The 14268-nt window shown below is 43.2% G+C and overlaps 1 protein-coding gene across 14 annotated transcripts in view; it reads left to right on the top strand.

Annotated features, from left to right (window-relative positions):
* Window positions 1-14268, top strand: part of RPGR (retinitis pigmentosa GTPase regulator) — a 298707-nt gene that overhangs the window by 32083 nt on the left and 252356 nt on the right. For all 14 annotated transcript variants that reach the window (XR_011559019.1, XR_011559020.1, XM_070750562.1 and 11 more), the window contains exons 3-4: window positions 4979-5071; window positions 5475-5537. Coding sequence is in view for 12 of the 14 variants with exons in the window: in XM_070750562.1 (XP_070606663.1) it covers window positions 4979-5071; window positions 5475-5537 (156 nt within the window). In the remaining 2 variants the exon portion in view is untranslated. The remainder of the gene's footprint in view (window positions 1-4978; window positions 5072-5474; window positions 5538-14268) is intronic.

Here is a 14268-nt window from a genome sequence, read left to right on the forward strand (position 1 = left end):
GCCAAACGCCGGTTTTTTGCGGGGGGTTTTTTTGGTTGCACGGATTAATTGACTTTACATTGTTTCCTATGGGAAACAATGTTTCGTCTTACGAACCTTTCGTCTTACGAACCTCCCCCTGGAACCAATTAGGTTCGTAAGACGAGGTATGACTGTATGTTATTTGGTCATTAATAATCTCCATGTTCAACCCATTCATTTTTTATATCTGTTTCTCTTTTATTGCTATAGTTATCAGTGTAGTCATAATTATCAAAATAACAATTATAATTATAACCATGGTAATTTTCAATATATTCATCTACATAGTCATTCATCTTTATTTCATTTCCAATATTCTTTTCCTCTTCATCGCTGAATATCTCAGTGTTTTCTAATCGTTTTTTCCTCTACTTTCTCTACTTTTGTCCCTCTTGTAGTTCGTTTTTAATCTCTTTCTTTACTTCGATTCCCCAACTTCTTCTTTAGTCATCATGCAAATCTTTGGAAAATTTATTGACTCGAATATAAGTCGAGGGTGGAAAAATGCAGTGGCTACTGGTAACTAGCTATGTAAGTTTAAAAGAGGGTAAACAGGTATATGTCCTCCCAAGGCAGGTATAGGCAAAAATAAAAAATAAATGCAAGTACTTATCTGAATCACCCGCTGCTCCTGCTGGTTTGGGTTAGGGTACCTGGCCCCTCCTTACCTCAAAGAGATACAATTTCTCTATCTATTTACTATTATTGAATATCCAAAATATACTATTTAATTCTATGTGTATATGCCATATGTGTACATACATATTACACATAGCACACAAAAGTATTCTGTACATTATCTACTATATAAACTGTATGTATGTATATATACACATATACACACACACAGAGCTCTTGTAAAATTATAAACATTCAATCTCACTTACTGTAATAGGAAAAACAAACCCAGAGTCCACTTTCTGCCACACATTTAACCATAACTAGAACACATGCCTTCAGATGTACTTCCCTAACTTGCATATCACTGTTAGAGCTAGGAAATGTCATGGATTGAGTAAAATGTGGTGAATCTCACTTAACAACGCTTTTGCTTAACAACCAAAATTTTGGGCTCAATTATGGTCAATTCTTTCTTTCTTTCTTTCTTTCTTTCTTTCTTTCTTTCTTTCTTTCATCCCTCCCTCCTTCCTTCCTTCCTTTCGTGTCTGTCTGTCTTTCTATATTTCTTCCATCTTTCTTCCTAGCATCTTTCTTTCTCCTCTCCCGGCAGATGGATGGTTGGTGAGGACCACGCATTCCCATCCTCATCTCCGCCGGGGTTGAAAGAAAGTTGAGGGACCCCTGCTCTGTTGGCAAACGCCTCATCAGTGACATTCTGAGAGTTTTTGCCTCCCCACTCCGAAACCCCCGCTTCTCCGCGCCCTGCCAAGGCTGAGAGTAGAGCGACAAAAAAAGGCTTGGGGCTTTATGGCCACTGACATGTTTCTCTCACCGCTGACATGTAGAGCTGCCGCCATTTCGCCTGCCGCCCCCAATACCTGTCAGTCTCCCGCGGGCACCTCTGCTCCTAATTGGAGTCCCTTCTGGCGCTTGGGGCATCGCAGCACCCGAGCGCCGTCAGTGACTCGAGTATAAGGCGAGGTCCGATTTTTCAGCACATTTTTGGTAGAATTTTTTACCTCCATTTCTCAAGATCACCAAGCATCCATTTAAAAAATCGTCCAGCTGCTAACACAATCATATTTCACAGCCTTCCTGATCATCCACCTAACAGATGGTGTTCTGCATTCGATCTTCTGAGTTTGCCTTTTCCGTATTTTGATTCCATTCTACTTTCCAAGATATTCTCCTCAACTTATTATCTTCTATACTTCTCGTATCTGCACCAGGTCTTTAAAAGCAAAGCTCCTCAGTTCTTAGGCATTAGTTACAGTTCTTTTTTCTTTTTAACTCCATTTGCTACATAGCTGCTCCTTAATTTCTGGTGTCTTCTCCCCCCTCCCCCATTTAATTGTCAAAAAGGCCAGGGACGCAAGGAGCAAAATCACTCACCAGTTTCTGTTTTCTCCACACTCTCCAGCACTTAGCTTTAGAATCCTCTTCCCAGTTAACTCCAGTCTTTCTAATTTAATCCTGTCATTTGTGGCTGCCACAGCTAAGATGACATTTTGTTTGTTTCTTTACTTATTTACCTACTTACCTACTTACTTATTTATTTGACTTCTGTGCCACCCTTCTCAACCGACTCAGGGCGGTGTACAACATAATAAATACAATACAGTGCATAGAAATCTAATATTAAATATTAAATATTAGATTTAATATTAAAAATGCTACAAAGAATAAAGATTTCTAAAACCCCATTTATCCTAACCCCATCATCCACATTCATCTAGTCACTCATATCATAGGCCAGAGTTAAGTCTCAGCAGTTACAGCCCCCATGCCTGCCAGCAGGGATGAGTCTTCAAAACTTTGCGAAAGGCCAGGAGGGAGGGGACTGTACACATCTCCAGAGGGGGTTTGTTCCAAAGGGCTGGGACCACCACAGAGAAGGCTCTTCCCTTAGGTCCCACCAGACGACATTGTCTGGCCGATGGGACTTGGAAAAGGCCGACTTTGTGGGACCTAATCGGTCGTTAGGTCCTTTTCCATTTGCTGCAGGCTGAAAGGACAAAGCTGTGTCCCTGGCTTTGGGGTCCCTGGGGGGTTTGCCTCCCTCCCAGCTTACCAGCAGGTGCCTCTCTTTTTCTCCACCTTTATACACACACACACACGCACATGCACACTGAGATATAGAGATAGAGGGAAAGAGGGAGAGAGAGAGAGAGAGAAACATTTTTCAGACTTACCGTATTTTTCAGTGTATAAGACCCACCTTTTTACCTCAAAATGGTGCGTCAAAAAACGGGTGTGTCTTATACACTGGATGTGGGGCGGGGATCAGCAGCCATGGGGGCTATCCCCAAGGCCGCCCAGCAGTTGTTGGCTGGAGGCCAGCGGCTCGGCCCCAGGGATGAGTGGGGCGCATGGCAGCAGCTTTGGAGAAGTGGGCGGGCATCCCCTCATTGCATCCAGCCGGTGGAGGAGCGCATGGGGTAGCTTTGATCATCAGAGGGGATGGGGCTCGGCTCCATTAGCCCCAACCCCAATCTCCCGCCTTCAGGGCCTCTTTGGGAGGGCACAGCGGTCGGCGAAGGTGCTCCAAGAAAAACTGCCTCAGCTCAGGAATTCTGCAGCTGGTGCCCTCTGCTCAGAGCGCCTTTGCCAACTGTTGCACCCTCCCAAAGGCGCCCATGAAGGCAGGAGATTGGGGTGGGGGCTGATGGAGCCGAGCCCTGTCCGCTGCCCCGCGCACTCCTCTGCCGGCTGGATGCCATACGCCCCACTTATCCCCGGGCCGAGCTGCCAGCCTCCAGCCGATGATTGCCAGGCAGCCTTGGGGACAGTTGCCGCTGCTGCTGGGGCAGTGCCAGCAGGGACCCTGGGAGGAATGCCTGGAAAGCCCACCGCAGCAGCTTCCAAGAAGCGGGAGGATGTCCCCCCAACGTATCCAGCCAGTGGAAGAGCCCGCGGGGCAGCTTCGATCATCCGTTGGGACAGGGCTCAGCTCCATCAGCCCCCACCCTAATTTCCCACCTTTGGGGGTGCCTTTGGGAGGGCGCAGCGGTTGGCGAAGGTGCTTTGAGCAGAGGGGGTGGGGGCTGATGGAGCCGAGCCCCATTTGGATGATCGAAGCTGCCCCGCAGGCTCCTCCGGCGGCTGGATGCCTCGCGCCCCACTCATCCCCAGAGGACAAACTAAGAAGAAGTGGGGTAAGTTACTGGCTCATCCCCGGAGAGACAGAGACGGAGGGAAAGAGAGGGGGGAGGGAAGTGAGAGGTGGAGGGAATGTGAGAGAAAAGGAGAAAGAGAAAAATGAGAAACTGATGGAGGGAAAGAACGGGAGAGGAAGAACAAACAAATGAGAGAGAGAAGGAAAAAGAGAGGGAGAGGGAAGAGAAAAACAGAAATGAAAGGGAGAGAGTGAGAGAGAAATGAGGGAACGATTGAGAGAGGGGGGAGAGGGAAACAAAATGAGAGAGAGAAGGGGAGAGAAAGAAAAAGGGAGAGGAAGAGGAAAGAAAAATGAAAGTGGGAGAAATGAGAGCAAAAGGGGGGGGAGAGAGAGAAAAGAGGGAGATAGAAGTGGAGAGAAAGAAAGAAAAGGGAAAGAGAGAGGAAGGGAAAGAGGAAAAAAGGAAGGAGGAAGGGAGGGAAGGAAGGAAAGAAGGACGGGACATATTTCCCACAGAAAACACCAGAAACCACAAACCCACCCCTTCGTGGCTGGAGAGGTTATTATTACACTGCACACCAAGATAACTAGACACAAGAACATTTTTTCCCTGAATGCCATCACTCTTGTAAACAAATAATTCCCTCAACACTGAAACTTTTTACTAAGTCTGCACTACTATTACTACTAGTTTTCCCCCCTCATCATTCCTATCACCCATTTCCTCCCACTTAGGACTGTATGATTGTAACCTGTTGCTTCTATCCTAAGCTTTTTATTAATATTGATTGTTTCTTCATTGCTTATTTGACCCCTATGACAATCATTAAGTGTTGTACCACATGATTCTTGACAAATGTATCTTTTCTTTTATGTACACTGAGAGCATCTGCACCAAGACAAATTCCTTGTGTGTCCAATCACACTTGGCCAATAAAGAATTCTATTTTATTTTATTTTATTTTATTCTATTCTTTTCTTACTATTTAATATTACACCATTTGGTTCAGAATACTTTTTTCCTTGTTCTCCTCCTCTAAAATCTAGGTGTGTCCTATACACCAGTGCGTCTTATGCACCGAAAAATACGGTAGTCTTTATTACATGGTTATTATATCTCTTTCTCTAGTTGTGTCTAACTAAATTGAAAATATTGGCTATATCTTAACACAAATGCGTTGGCAATCAATTATTTTCTTTAATGTCTGTATTCTGCAGAAAATGGTAAACTATACATGTTTGGAAGCAACAACTGGGGACAACTAGGCCTTGGAACAAAGAATACTGTCAGCAAGCCAACTTGTGTGAAAGGTTTGTCTTTAACTTATGTGTCAAGTTTTAGAATAGATCTGATTTCTAATTTCCAACATGAAATACTTTTAGATATCTTATTGCATTAAGACTTGAAGCCTCATTATTCAGTATTGTTTTTAAGAATTATTCCGTGTATTTATGGAGAAATAGATTGTGCTGTATTCAATAATTTTCAGATAAATGCTGAGAGGATTGCAGTTTTGCTAAATTATTTTTATGATTCAGACCTAACCTCAATAGAAACCCCACCTTACTGATGATGTGCTATGAAATGTTTGGATAGATAATGATTAGAAGATTAATCTCCTATAAATTAGGATACATAGCAGATTTCACAACAATTCATTTTATAATTATTAAAACAACATCAATAATAACCTTTTGTGTCCATAATCCATAGTTCTAAAACCTGAAAAAGTGAAACTAGCTGCCTGCGGGAGAAATCATACATTGATCTGTACAGGTATGTAATTTATTTGTTTATATGCCAAAGAAATTTCCCTGTAGCAGCTTTCTGCTTTGGTAGACAGTAATGTAAAATATAATGTAATTTCAAAATACATTGTCATGAGATTATAAAGCTATTTTATATTGAATCTAATGGTCCACCTGCCTGGTAGCAACTTCTTGATATAGTACCGCATTTTTCGGTGTATAAGACGCACCCTTTTCCTCCCTAAACTAGGCTGATAATTAGGGTGCGTCTTATATACTGAATGTAGCCTTTTTCCCCAGCCCTAACTAGCTGCTAATGATCTTCCCAGCTCTTACCTTGCAGGCTCTTTCGTTGTTTCTCTTTGCGAAGAATGTTTTCCAAACCCTAAGTCTTTGCAGGATTTGTTTCATTACTCTAACTTAGTCTGAGTAAGTTTCTTTCTAGCCCTAACCAGGTGCTAACGATGTTTCCAGCTCTTACCACTTGCAAACTCTTTCATTGTTAATTTCTGCCAAGAATGTATCCCAAAATCTGTCTTTGTAGGATTTTTTTCATTTACTTACTCCAGATATTTCTTTCCAACCCTAACCAGGTGCTATTAATATACCCAAGCTCTTTCATTGTTACTCTCTGTGAAGAATGTTTTCAGGCCCTATGTCTTTGCAGGGTTTCATTACTCTAACTTGCTCTGAGTAAGTTTCTTTCAGCCCTAACCAGGTGCTAACAATGTTCTCAGCTTTTACCCGCTTGCAAGCTCTTTCACTTATACTCTCTGGGAAGAAGAATGTTTTCCAAACCCTAAGTCTTTGCAGGGTTTTTTCCATTGCTCTACTTGCAATGTAAGGAAGATCTGAGGAAGGTACACACCTGGGATTGGCTGGGGTGTGAATTCAGATGGGGGCAGCTAGCTTTCCACCAGGTTCTTTTCCTTTAAAGAGAGAGAGAGAGAAAAGGGGGAGGGCAAATAACAAGCTTCTCTAGAGAAAGAAATGTGTATCTCCCATCAATTGCAGTGTAAAGACAGAAAGAAAGAAATAATTTTTTTTCTCTAGAGAAGCTGGTTATTCACCTGCCCCCTTCTCTCTCTCTCTCTCTTTTTAAAAGAAAAGAACCTGGTGGAAAGCTATCCGCCTCCAGCTGAACTCACACTCAAACCGATCCCAGGTGCATAGCCTTCCTCAGATCTTCCTCAGCTGGGCTTGGCTTCCCACTTGCAGTTGCTATGTCTTCACAGCCTGGAATTGTCATGAAGTTGCAGAGTGATGCCAGCTCTATCATGGGCTTCCCCAGATATGCCCATGTTTTGTCAACACTCCGTGGCTTGCACCGGCTGCCGATCAGTTTCCGATCAGAATTCAAAGTGTTGGTAATGATCCATAATGCCACCTACATGGCATTGTATTAGAATACCTACAAGACTGCCTACTGGTGCACGAATCCCAGCGGCCGATTAGGTCCCACAGAGTTGGCCTTCTCCGAGTCCCGTGGACTAAACAATGTCATCTGGCGGGACCCAGGGGAGGGGCCTTCTCTGTGGCAGCCCCGGCCCTCTGGAATCAACTTCCTCCGGAGATTCAAACTGCTCCTACCCTCCTCGCCTTCCGCAAAATGCTAAAGACCCATCTTTGCCACCAGACGTGGGGGGGTTAACCTCCCCCGCTTCTTCTCCGACCTCTATATTGATTAGCTGGACCGAGTATGTATGATTGTGTAGTTAATGGGGTTTTATGACAATGTATTTTAATTTAGTTTAAAATTTTAATGTTAGATTTGTATTGTACTGTATTGCTGCTTTGTTGTGAGATGCCAAGTTTTCAGCATACAAATCTAATAAATTCAATTCAAATTCAATTCTAAGTCCAGCTAAAGCAGAAGGGTTTGTGAACCTGAATCGTGAGGTGGGGGAGTATGGGGATGGGGGAGAGAACCAGGAGGAGAGATGAGTCTGGCAAGCCTGGTGGAGGAATTCTGGGAGTTGAAGTCCACAAGTCTTAAAGCTGCAAGCTGGAAGACCCCTAAGTCAGAGGTTAGGAGTGCAAATGTCTTCAAACCTGGCAAGTTTAAGGCTTGTGGACTTCAACTCCCATTTCTGAGCTAGCATGACTGGTGGAGGAATTAAAGTCCACAAGCCCTGAAGCTGTCAAGTTTGAAGTTTGTAAAAGGTGTACATGGTTTTAAAAAGTATATATGGTTTTTAAAAATATACATAGTTGTATAAAGTATTCTGCTACACTGGTATTTTATTAAACAATATAATACTATACCGTTTGGTTCAGAATGCTTTTTTCCTTGTTATCCTCCTCTAAAATCTAGGTGCGTCTTATAAACCGGTGCATCTTATACACCAAAAATACGGTATATATTGGACTTAGGCAGAGGCATTATTTGGTAACAGCATCAGACTGGAATTTTCATCCAAGAGAAACTTGTGTTGCCTCTATTGTAATGTCCTTGTTAAGATGATAAAAGCCTTCATACTAAGAACATTTTCTGAACTGGATATGAATTTGGCCATTTTTATATTGTAAGACTATAAATTTTGTTCTACAAAATTATGATTTATCAGAATTTTAGTTACCCAAAGAAAAAAACAGATTATGACCTTAATTAGATAAGCTAAGGCCTTTCTCAGCTTTACATCAATGGGAAACTGGGCGTGAATGTGGGCTTTACACAAGCAATAGCTGCAATGAGCCATATTTGGAAGAGAAAAGGTGATTTGAACTGTGTGTAGGCCAGTGATAGGCTGCTGCTGGTTCACCCTGATTCAAGTGAACCAGTAGCGGCAACTACAGGAGGCTTTGCCTATCTGCCTGGATGTCATCACAGACGATCTGCGCATGCACAAATATTTAAAACTCAGTCCCTACTAGAGTTGAACCCACGTTGGACTCTGCATGCAGTGCATCGAGAAGACCGTTCAGGTAAGTCAATGGCTCTTCTCATAATGTGCTCTGCATATAAGTTTAATGTGTAGGGTGACAATATACAGCCTTGCCGGACTCCTTTGCCAATTTTGAACCAATCAGTGGTTCCATGTCAGGTTCTCACTTTTGCTTCTTGTATACCATATTTTTAGGAGTATAAGACACACCTAGATTTTAAAGGTGCAAAACAAGGGAAAAAGTATTTTGAACCAAATGTTGTAGTAATATATTATTTAATAAAATACCAGTATAGTGGAATACTTTTTACAAACATGTATACTTTTTACAAACATGTACACTTTTTATAAACGTCAAATTATTTTTGTATTTTTTTTATTTTTCTCCACATTAGAAACATACATAACATCACATATACCTTAATATGATTATATTATCACTTAAAAACAGTAATATAATAACCTAAATTACATTCCAATTTTAATTTTATTATTCAATTTATCTCAAACTTCTCACTTTCCACTCCCCACTTTCTATCTCAGGTGGCTATTCCCCCTCTAATACCTATTCTCTTATACCTTCTGTCCCCTTTCCTATTACCATCTCATCCTCCTTCCTCCTTCTCTACCTCCCCTTCTACTCTCCTTTCTTTCCTTACTACCATCTCCTCCTCCTTCTTGCTTCTCTACATCCCTTTATACTCTCAATCCATTCTCTCCTTCTCTCCTACTTCCTTTTCTAATGACAAAAAAAATATTTTCCCCTTATTTCTCTCCCTACTAAAAACATACATAGCCTATCACAGTGATGGCGAACCTATGGCATGGGTGCCACAGGTGACATGTGAAGCTATATCTGCTGGCACTCAAGCTGTTGCCTTAGCTCAACTCCAATGTGCATTTGTGTGTTGGCCAGCTGATTTTTGGCTCACACAGAGGCTCTGGGAAGGCATTTTTGGCTTCTAGAGAGCCTCCAATCTATAGTATAATTACATTTTCTCAGAGATCACTTAATTATATAATTAATTGCTTTTCAATCATTGTATTAGTAAAAATGTATTCATTATTTATTTATTTATTTATTTATTAAATTTGTATGCCGCCCCTCTCCGTAGACTCAGGGCGGCTAACAAGAATAATAAAAACAGCATATAACAAATCTAATATTTAAAATAACTAAACAAAACCCTTATTAAAAACCAAACAAGCACACAAACATACCATGTATAAATTGTATAGGCCTAGGGGGAAAGGATATCTCAGTTCCCCCATGCCTGACGACAGAGGTGGGTTTTAAGGAGCTTACGAAAGGCGAGGAGGGTGGGGGCAATTCTGATCTCTGGGGGGAGCTGGTTCCAGAGGGCCAGGGCCACCACAGCGAAGGCTTTTCCCCTAGGTCCTGCTAATCGACATTGTTTTGTCGATGGGACCCGGAGAAGGCCAACTCTGTGGGACTTAACTGGTCGCTGGGATTCGTGCGGCAGAAGGTGGTCCCGGAGATATTCTGGTCCGATGCCATGAAGGGCTTTATAGGTCATAGCCAACACTTTGATGCAGATTGCGGAGTGTTGGTGTAACGTGGGCATATTTAGGAAAGCCCATGATTGCTCTCGCAGCTGCATTCTGCACGATCTGAAGTTTCCGAACACTTTTCAAAGGTAGCCCCATGTAGAGAGCGTTACAGTAGTCGAGCCTCGAGGTGATGAGGGCATGAGTGACTGTGAGCAGTGACTCCCAGTCCAAATAGGGCCACAACTGGTGCACCAGGCGAACCTGGGCAAACACCCCCCTCGCCACAGCTGAAAGCTGTTTCTCTAATGTGAGCTGTGGATCGAGGAGGACACCCAAGTTGCAGACGCTCTCTGAAGGGGCCAATGATTCCCCCCTCAGGGTGATGGATGGACAGATGGAATTGTCCATGGGAGGCAAAACCCACAGCCACTCCATCTTATCAGGGTTGAGTTTGAGTCTGTTGACACCCATCCAGACACTAACAGTCTCCAGGCACTGGCACATCACGTCCACTGCTTCATTGACTGGACATGGGGTGGAGATGTACAACTGGGTATCATCCGCATACTGATGATACCTCACCCCATGCCCTTGGATGATCTCGCCCAGCGGTTTCATTTAGATATTAAATAGCAGGGGGGAGAGGACCAACCCCTGAGGCACTCCACAAGGGAGAAGTCTAGAGGTCGACCTCTGACCCTCCACTAACACCAACTGCGACTGACCGGAGAGGTAGGAGGAGAACCACTGAAGGACAGTGCCTCCCACTCCCAACCCCTCCAGCCGGCGCAGAAGGATACCATGGTCGATGGTATCGAAAGCTGCTGAGAGATCGAGAAGCACCAGGACAGAGGATAAACCCCTGCCCCAGGCCTGCCATCGATCATCCATCAACGCGACCAAAGCAGTTTCCGTGCTGAAGCCGGGCCTGAATCCTGACTGCTGAGGGCCTAGATAATTGGCTTCTTTCAAGGACCGCTGGAGCTGGAGCGCCACCACCTTCTCAACAACCTTTCCCATAAAGGGAAGGTTGGAGACTGGCCGGTAGTTGTTAAGAAAGGCTGGATCCAGGGAAGGCTTCTTGAGGAGGGGGCGCACAGGTGCTTCCTTATAGAGATCCGGAAAGGAGCCCCTCCCCAAATAAGTGTTGACAATCTCCTGGACCCAGCTCCCTGTCACCTCCTTGCTGGCCGAGACCAGCCAGGAGGGACACGGATCCAGTAAGCAGGTGGCGGAACTCGTAGCTCCAATGGCCTTGTCCACTTCATTAGGTGTCACCAGATCAAACTTTTCCCAGACAGGTGGACAGGTACAGGCCCCAGTCACCTCGACTGATTCATTGTCAGTCGACTCGGTTATCCAATTGGAGTCGAGGTCCGCTCAGCGATTTTATCAGCGAAAAACGTGTTAAAATCTTCGGCACTACTCTGTAAGGGCTCCCCGACTCCCCCCTGGTTAAGAAGGGAGCCGGTCACCCTAAACAGAGCAGCCGGGCTGGATTCCGCTGATGCAATCAAGGCAGCATGATACGTGCATCTTGTCCCCTTGAGCACCACTTTGTAAGTCTTAATATGAGCTCTTACAAGTGTTCGATCGGATTCAGATTTAGTCTTCCTCCATCGCTTCTATAGACATCTATTCTGGCGTTTCAACTCCCGGAGCTCCTCATTGAACCATGGAGCTCTACGGGGTCTAGTGCCACGGAGAGGCCGCAACGGCGTAATCTGTCAAGAGCCTCCTCTGCAGCCTTGTTCCAGGCCTCAGCAAGAGACTCCGCTGAACTGTGGACGAGTGCATCTGGAATAACCCCAAGCGCCCTCTGAAAGCCCTCTGGGTCCATCAGGTGTCTGGGGTGGAACCACCTAGTCGATTCCACCTCCCTGCGGGGAAGGATTGGAGCCAGGAAGTCAAGCCGCAGTAGAAAATGGTCTGACCATGACAAAGGCAATGCTTCTAAGCCCCTTAGTCTCAGACCATTATTCAATTGCTCCGAGAGGAATATCATGTCGGGTGTGTGTCCACCCTCGTGAGTTGGACCCTGAACTACTTGAGTCAGGTCCATGGCTGTCATGGTGGCCATGAACTCCTCTGCTAATCCAGAGGAACTGCCGAGTGACGGCAGATTGAAGTCTCCCAGGACAATAAGTCTGGGGAACTCCACCGCCAACCCAGCCACCTCCTCGAGCAGCACAGGCAGGGCTGTTGACACGCAGCTGGGAGACAGGTATGTGAGTAACAAGCCTATCTGAACCCCTGAATCCACACTCTCTGGGGCAACGAGTCTACGCAGGCGAAGGTTTTCCCTGGCTACAATAGCCACTCCCCCCCTTTCCCTGGGGTCGAGACTGATGCTATATCTGAAACCCGGGTGGGCATAATTCTGAGAGAGGAACTCCTCCCTCTGGGCCCATCCAGGTTTCAGTAACACATGCCAGATCGGCCTCCTCATCCAGGATTAAATCCCAGATGAGGAGAGCTTTGTTTACTACCGATCTGGCATTGAGCAGCAGCAGCTTGAGCCCAGGGCCCAGATTACACTCGTCACCAGGACCCCGGGTTGAGCTCATGGAACCGGAACAAGGGATCGCTATTAAGCTGCGATCTCTTTTTCCTCCAGAACGGCTAGCCTCGTGACTCCCGCCATATCTACCTCTCCCGAGCAGGACCGGAATATTCTGGCCCTCTGTCACCCCAGATAAAGATGCCCCCATCCCTCCTGTCTCTCTACCGCCTGGTAGGCTAAATTCTGCATTCAAACTGTCCCCATTGTACCCATGCATAGCATCCCACCCACCCCGCTCATTCATCTCATATAAATTACAATTACCATTTACCTCATCCATACTATGCCTTCCATCCGATCCCAAATATCCATTGCTAAAATTACCCCCGATATGATTTGTAAAATATGTTGGAACTTTATTTTTCTCATTCCATAGGAATCCATGCCAGCCTTGTAAAATATCATGTCCCTCTAAAGCTAGTAATCTTTGATTTTTAACCTCTATCCAATCTTTTATCCAAAGCAGTATTGTTGTTTGATAGTAGCTTTCAAAATCTGGGTGTCCAAATCCACCTTGTTTAGTTTTATCCTGCAACCATTTAAGCTTTATTCTCGGTTTCTTCCCTTCCCATACAAATTTGGAAATTGTACTGTTTAATTTTACAAAAAAGTTTTTACTTAATTTTATTGGGATCGTTTAAAATAAATAAAGAAATTTTGGTAAGATCATCATTTTGATTGTGGAAATTCTCCCTAAGAGTGAAATGTGCAATTTATTCCATCTAATCAATTGTTCTTCTGTCTTTTTTATTAATGTGTCATAATTATCTTTTTTAATTGTGCTGCATCTTTTGGTTAGTATTATGCCTAAATATTTCACTTTCTTTACAATTTGAATCCCTAAAGTTTTTTCTAGTTCTTGATCTTGTTCTGGTTTCATGTTTTTAGTTATGATTTTAGTTTTTTATTTATTAATTTTTAGACCTGCCACCTCTCCATATTGTTTTATTTCTTTCATTAAGTGTTCTCCTGCTTCTGTTGGGTCATCTGTTATGAAGACTAAATCGTCCGCATACGCCTGTACTTTAAATTCTTGTTTTCTAACCTTCAAACCTGTGATCTTTGCATTTGTTCTTATTTGGTTTAACATTGTTTCAACAGATAGTATGTATAATAATGGAGATAATGGGCAGCCTTGACGTACCCCTTTCGAAATTTGAAATGATTCTGTTAACTCCCAATTAATCATAATTTTGGCAGATTGCCTGTGATATATTGTTTGTATCATTTGCGTAAATTTAGGGCCAAAATTGATTTTTTGTAATAGTTCAAATATAAATTCCCATCTCAAATTATCAATTTATCTAGGAACATAAGCGCCATTTGTTTCTCGGAGTGTGCTGCATAAAATTTTAATACATCCAATATCATTCTTACATTGTTTCTTATATATCTTCCTGGAAGAAATCCATTTTGATCCGTATTTATCCACTTATTCAGAACTGGTTTCATTCCCTTTGTTTTTTTTTTTGAATTTTTTTTATTAAATATGTACATTAAAAATACACAACAAGGGACAACATCTTGACATTATATACACATATGACAAATATGAAGGGGGAGGGAAAAAAGAGAATAAGAGAAAGTAAAAGAAAGAGAAAGAAAAACAATAAAGCATCCTGCTTTATACATAACATATTTGGTATCATTATTTACAGTTTGCACTACTTAAAGAGTAGTGTAATTTATGTGCAGCTTATGTCTCATTTATAAAGGAATATCTTCCTTTTAACAATTGTTATATATTTAGTACATAAATGCAATCTTATAATTTTCTTATCAATAATTCAGTCATATAT

This window comes from Erythrolamprus reginae, chromosome 4, assembly GCF_031021105.1.
Source record: "Erythrolamprus reginae isolate rEryReg1 chromosome 4, rEryReg1.hap1, whole genome shotgun sequence".
Classification (NCBI taxonomy): domain Eukaryota; kingdom Metazoa; phylum Chordata; class Lepidosauria; order Squamata; family Dipsadidae; genus Erythrolamprus; species Erythrolamprus reginae.